Source organism: Jatropha curcas, chromosome 3 (genome assembly GCF_041381405.1).
Source record: "Jatropha curcas cultivar XTBG-Jc1 chromosome 3, XTBG_Jcur_1.0, whole genome shotgun sequence".
Lineage (NCBI taxonomy): Eukaryota > Viridiplantae > Streptophyta > Magnoliopsida > Malpighiales > Euphorbiaceae > Jatropha > Jatropha curcas.
Window position 1 is genome coordinate 30,155,763 of NC_143153.1, and position 7,010 is coordinate 30,162,772.

At 35.2% G+C, this 7,010-nt stretch overlaps 1 protein-coding gene across 1 annotated transcript; it reads right to left on the reverse strand.

Moving 5' to 3' along the window:
- Nucleotides 1-176: 176 nt before the first annotated feature.
- LOC105639794 (metal transporter Nramp3.2) lies at nucleotides 177-4,283 on the reverse strand. The gene is made up of 4 exons (XM_012223947.4): nucleotides 3,570-4,283; nucleotides 2,692-2,828; nucleotides 1,920-2,572; nucleotides 177-781 (listed from the first exon to the last, which is right to left on the reverse strand). Exons 1-4 carry the CDS (start codon nucleotides 4,103-4,105, stop codon nucleotides 569-571), a joined length of 1,539 nt encoding a protein of 512 aa, XP_012079337.1. The 5' UTR covers nucleotides 4,106-4,283; the 3' UTR covers nucleotides 177-568.
- Nucleotides 4,284-7,010: the final 2,727 nt, after the last annotated feature.

Here is a 7,010-nt window from a genome sequence, read left to right on the forward strand (position 1 = left end):
AGAAATAAGTAACTATTTACATGATCTACAAGTTAAGGACTAAAAACTAGTGAAAGAAATACTTGTTTGAATGCAGAGGTTGCATTCAAAGCTGCAAATGCACTGCTATTTTCTTGGATCAGCATTCATCCAGAATGTCTAAAGAAATCTAGTCAAGGTTTAGTTAAGAGGATAAATGAACAAAGACAAATGGATAAGTAATCTAATTTCAGTACATTGTTCAAAGCTGGCTCCTTGCCTAACAAAATAAATTTGAGTATAGCAACTACAACATCACTCCACTAAATTTCAAAAGCAAAATCAATTTTCAGGCTATGCTTTCTTCCAGCCATTGATACTGTAGACGAGTAAGTACGTAAGTTCTATGATTCAGAAACATTGTCCATAAAATTCAGAAATATAGAAAGTGAACTTTGTACACAGCCAATATCAGTATGCTTGAAGATTAAACTCTATGCTTGAAAAGCTCAGGTTTTTCTGCAACTATAATTGGACGTTCATTGAATGTAATGCTGTCTTGCTTTCAATAGACACTATACGTTTCAAACAAGTTGCAAAAGTAGTTCGGTTACTCAATTACTTCTACATTTTTAGATGTAGAACACCATGAAACAAAGGTAATCCCCATGGAAACAAGGTAAATTATGAACAGTACATATGCAGCGGTGAAGATGCATACCACCGTGGTAAAAATTACTCCATTCACTTCGCTGAAGAAAAAGTCAACTAAAAGGTAACCGTTGATTATTATCACCAGGGCAGCAACAAGCCATGATACCATCTGCAAGGCAAAAAAAGAAGTCGAGACGCAAATTATTTATTTGTAAAAAAAAAAAATGGTAAGTAAAAGAGAATGAGCAACAAGCAGAGCAATCCATCAAACAAATCTTTATGTACAAAACAGAGTTAAGTGGAAGATCCAACCTAACAAGAAGTTATCTATCTAAATCTAAAACATTTTTTTCCCTCTCCAAAGGAAAGGGTGAATGCTGATAAATTAACAGGCTCTACCTTCCACGAAGGTAAATAAACAAAGAATAATCAGAATGCCTAGAGTAGGTTTACAACTATATCCATTAGCGAATTATGGCTCCATATTTATTTTGGTTATGGTATTGTCTTCTTAGCCTCCTCAAAAGCATACAGGAGAGTACTTGTGGAAGCAATCAGGAAGAAATGTTGCCAAACCAGTTCAATGATGATGAACTGGCAATATCATGCATGTTGAATGCATTAATGAAGCATAAATCATTACTTTTTCTGGAGAAAACACTGACGATAGCAAAGCCACAACCAAGCACAACCTATGCAGAACATAAATCTTCACAAAGACAAACGAAAAAGCTTCTTCTGGGGACATTTATAACAGGTAATAAATCATTGCACCATAAGGCAGAAGTAACCAAATTTTTTGAAGTATAAAGTGGCATTTCAGATATAAATATTTTTACGGAAAAAGCAAAAGTCATTCCACTTTACAGCATGCCAGAAGACAATAAGTATATCACCACCCAACACGTCACATAAGACATTTGTTGATGTAAATAGTGGTACCGCAATATTGATTTCACGACAAAGGCATAGTTACTACTATGCGGAATGTTTTGCTTTCTGAAAAGCGTCAATCTCTAATAGTACTCAAAAAATATAGACAATAAGTTAATAGCCCATCCAACACATTATTTCTGGATTCGTAGTTCATTCCACATTTCAACTCTCAAGTCTCGAAGAAACAATGTATGGTTAGTTATAAGATACTTCAGAAATACTTGACAAATATGTGTATGTATATATACATATATGGGTTGGTTGACTTGATGAAGATACTATGAATGAGCTATAAAAGACTAGTTTCACTTCCCAATGATATGAGCTTTCAGCACACACCCACAAACACACACATCTCGCAATGATCATACCTTAAGAATAGGACCAATTCTGAAACTGCCCATGATTTGCTCCTTAGAGACCAAACAAAGAAGAGGGATAAGTGCAAAAGGAATCTGAATTGATTGAAGCACATTTAGCCACTCATTTAGAACATCCAATGTATCCTCAGAGGAATCAAAAGCAAGTGCAACAATCATAGTAGGGATGATTGCACAGCTTCGAGTGATCAATGCCCTGAGCCATTTTTTCAATCTCAAGTTCAGGAAACCTCCCATGATAAACTGCCCTGCATAAGTGCCAGTGATAGTGCTACTCTGACCAGCTGCTAATAAACCGATACCCCAAATGTATAAAATTGGGAAAATTCCACCCCCATACTTCTCTTGGAGGTATTGCCCTGCATTCACAAGGCCAATACTATTTGCCATTTCTGTACCATAAAAACCTTTAGCAAACACTGTTGTCACAAATAAATTGATAATGAATGATATTATAAGCGCAACAGTAGATTCTATGGAGTAGTATCTGAGAGCTTCTTGAACCCGGCCTTTCTTGGTGTGGTCAACATCCCTTGACTGTACAAGAGCAGAATGCAAGAATACATTGTGAGGCATGATAATGCAACCTACAACCCCAACAGCCTGTTGTATTGTTTTAGAGCTGAGTTTTGGAACTAAGATACCTGCAATACAAAATTCATTTGGCTACATATTATACGCAGTGCAACAGAATAGCTGATAAATTCACACACTCACACAGAGTTTTAAATTCAAATTTCTATTCAGGTGAAACATCACTCACCCATAAGAAGCTCCACCCCACTGGGTTTGGTTTCACCAAACATCCAAGCAAATGATATCGCCATCGTTGCAATTAGAACAGCAAACACTGCTTCCAATTTCCTCACACCATAGTTCTCAAGAAATAGGAAAATGAAACTGTATTGAGACAATCAACTGCATCAACATAATGAACTGAATATGTCTGTATAACAAGGTACAGTAAACTAAAAAAATAATGCACATAAAATAACTGTTTAGTTGCTTAGAAAACTAGGAAAAGAAGACTGCATTTGAAGTAAGAACACAGATTACAATCATTTGAAGGGAGGAAAAGATTTCTTCTCCCTGCTAAGCCTATTACAGTAATGGGCCATCAAAGATTCTTTTTATTGCAAATATTATCCTACCCACAGTTTTCTGGCAAACAACAAAAGTTATAATTCAGAGTGAAAGCTACAACGAGAATTAATCCGTTAATTTTGTTTTGAATTTGTTTATAATTTACCTAAGTTAAGTTTTTATACTCTCCAAGAAAAAAAAAATCATTTACATGCTTGATGAGGAATTTGAGTCTTCAACTTCAAAAGTCAAAACCAATTTCTTGAATATAAAAATCTAAATACCCAAAAGTAATACTGTTTGAAAGACAACGAAGGCTGAGAAATTAAATTCCCAAACATGGGACAAAAAACCGGCACACAGAGCCAAAGAGGCAAGGACCATGAGATTCAAAAGCTAGGAAACTTTTAATGATAAAGCCCACAATCGAAAAACAAAATCCCGAAAAGGGAAATCAAAATTTATAACCCCGAAACACTTGAAACTCAACAGAAAAATGTTGAAAATCAATGTAATCCACAACAATACAAACTGAAGCATAGAGAATTCGAAACTTACCAATCACAAGCTGTAATAATCACACCAGCCCACAAAGGCAAAACTCCATTAGTCAAAATTTTAAGAGCAATAGCACTTCCAATAACCTCCTGTATGTCAGCCCCTATTAAAGCCAACTCAGCCATAATCCACAGCACTATTCTAGCCCAAGCAGGATACTCCTCTCTACACAGCTCAGCCAAATGTCTTCCAGTAGCCACGCCAAGTCGAGCCGCCAGGAGCTGAACAAGAAGCCCCATAGCAGTTGCCCACAAGAGAAGCCAAAGTAACGAATACCCAGCAATCGCTCCAGCCTGAAGGTCCCCCTCCAAATTTCCGGGATCGAGGAAGGCGATGGACATTAGGAATCCAGGACCAGTGAAGAGCCAAAGCTTTCTCCATGAAAATGGCGGAGCCTTGTCGGCATAGGCGTCGGAATCGACTCCGATTATGTGAACTTTCTCATCGGAATCATAGGCGGTTTCTTCTTTCTCTTCTTGTTCATCATCTTCTGGGTTGCGTAACAATGGCTGCTGTTGATTATCTTGCGCTATCATGGTTTGTTTATAATTAAAGTCTATTAGCCCGAGAAAGAGAACGATGGATAGGCTTTGGAGCTTTGGATTTATGTTGCTTCTGATCCTTCTTTAATCTTTCATTCTTGAAGTAAATGTATAATTGCTTCGACAGCGAAGGGAAACTACCTGTCGTCACCTTCACTTCTTTTAGCTCGCTTTTCTTCCATTTGTACATTCAAGCTTCGAATTGGAAACTAACTCCAATTAAAAAGTGCCACGTGGAAAGCATCATTGGTTAATTGCTAACGTTTTTGTGGTATTTATGTCATTTGACAGCAAGGGAATAAGGAGCAGCAGACTAGCCGCCCTTTCCTGTCCTGAGTGGTATGCTTCGTGAGGAATCAAGCTTCTTGCACGCCGCATTCAAATTTGGAAAAAAGCTGAATTTACCCCTGGAATTGGCAGAAATAGACAATTTATCTAAAAACTAAACTTTTTGTATAATTTAATTTCTCAACTTACATTAAATAAATAAGAAAATTTTGATTTTTTATCAACATTTTTTTATGTAAATCAAATAGATTAAACCAAATATAATCAAATAAATAACTAATAAATATTTTTCAAATCAATTTTCAGAATTCCAATTTCACCATTTCAAATCTTTCTAATTAATCTCAACGCATCGTCCAAGAATTCCAGAGGACCCACCTAGAGGAAAGGATAATTATAAGTTAATTGTGTTGTGCCACATGTTGAGATACAGCATCCACGCAAGAACATCTTTGATCCGATGTGGCAAAATGACGTGGCTTTAACAGTCATGTACAGGCAGTTGCTACCGGTAAGGGACAAGGAGGAAAGTGCGAGGAAGGGCATGTTAGATGTTGCCATGTGTACGGCGTGTAGGTCCAAAAGCGTGCGAGATTACGTTTTTGTTGTGTTTGGCTCGTGAGTGCAATGGTTGCTGCGTGCCGCTAGAGCCTTGTCGATGCGTTCTATATTTGGCGCTTCTTTTTTTTTTTTTTTTTTTTTTTTGGTTTTTGGCGCTGTTATTGATGGTTTATTCAATCTGAATGTTTGGACGTATGCAGAAGGGGCTGTGAGCACGTGCGGCCGTGAGGGTAGTTATAAGTTACTATGTGAGTGTAAGGCCTCACGCTTGGTTTAAGGTGCTGTTTGGTCGAAAGTACACTTTTAGGAAATTACATTTCCTCTTTTTTTAGTAGCAGGGTAACTGGGTAATTAGCTTCGATTTAAATCAATTATATTGCACATATATTCATTGCTAGATTATGCATTAGTGTGTAAATGTCATTTTCTTAAATTAAATAAGATAATGCAAACTAATAAAGTAAGGGTGAACGAATTGCGTTAAATATAAAGAATTGATTTCAACCGATTTGATTTGATTATTTAGATATTTTATGCATACACAAAATGACAATAAATTTAAGTTCAAATCACATTTTTCAATACTAAAAAAAAGTCTTATTATTTAGAGTCAATCTCGATTTCAATATTTAAAATTAAAAACCAACTAAAACGATAAAAATTGATTGGTTTTCAACCATATAGACCGAAAACACAAGAAAAAAAATCAAAATTGGTCAAAATCATGTTGGAACGAGAAATGCAACTAAGACCAACGTAATATAAGTCGGTCTAATTTCTAATTTTGAACAATCCAAATTGAGAATTCTAAAACTGAAACTAATGTTCCTAAAGTTAGTGGTGCTTAAAAAGAGAAAATCATAGGAAAATAGTAGATTGCGCACGGGGGTATGATTAAATTAAGTCAAACTGATACATTATAAACTCGATTAGAACACTTAAAACTCAAAACTTAATTTGAACACTTAAAATTTGAATTAGTTTGAATCTTTAACTCTATGGTCATGAGAGAGCCGAGAGGTGCGTAGAAAGAAATATTAAATCGATTCTTTAATACGTCGCCGTCACGGCAGCTTACGATTCCTTTATCTCCGATGTTATTATGTTGGTGACCCAAAAAAGAATGGCTGATTGCTGTTCTGCCAAAAAGAATGGCATAAAAGTAAAGGCGCACATGGTGGTGGTGCGAACAGTGACACGAAATCCAAGTTGTTCTCTCTTCTTCTAGCCACCAACTTCTCTCCTTTATGTCGACATAATGAATATATGTATTCTTGTATTCGTATGCCAAAAAATCAAATACAACTTGTATTTATTTACGACCCAAAAATTATCACTTCGCAGTCGGCATCTCCTTAATGGGTGAGTTGAAAAATAATTTTAACATATTTTAATTTAAAAAAATTACTAGATAATAATAAAGTGTTGGTTGGAATAATAAATAAATTCAATTTCGGTGAAAGCGAATACAAATTTAATTTTTGACAAATTTATCTTTTTTTACTTGAAGGGAATTACACCTTACCTCCTGAATATATATATAAAAAAATAACAATTTTTACGAATGTTAATGATGACAAAATGATATTAGGACAAGAAAAAGAAAAGGCAACATGATGCCATCATGTCAAAAGATCTTGCAATTCTCTCATGCGGACTCATCTCTATGACTCTTATCTTAAGTATCAGCATCGTTCTATATATTTTAGTAGTAAAAATTGGTCAATAGATAAGTAACCAAATTCTCTGAGTGTCTCATAGCACAGACTTTAATTACTACGTCCTGAATGTTTTGTAATAATAAAGTTTTTAGGACCACAAGTGTCCTGTCTCTTTCTCATTATTTACTGTTCAATGGAAGCAATAAAACCCCCTTCACTTCAATTTCATAGTTATATTATTTTCCCAACATAAGTTGCATTATTGCATTCTTGGGATTTTAACTACTAATCATGTTAAATGTTAGCTAGACTACAATTGCAACCTCATCCAATCTTTTTAATCATTTATCCCTATTCAAAAATCAATACTTAAAACAAAAAAAAAAAAA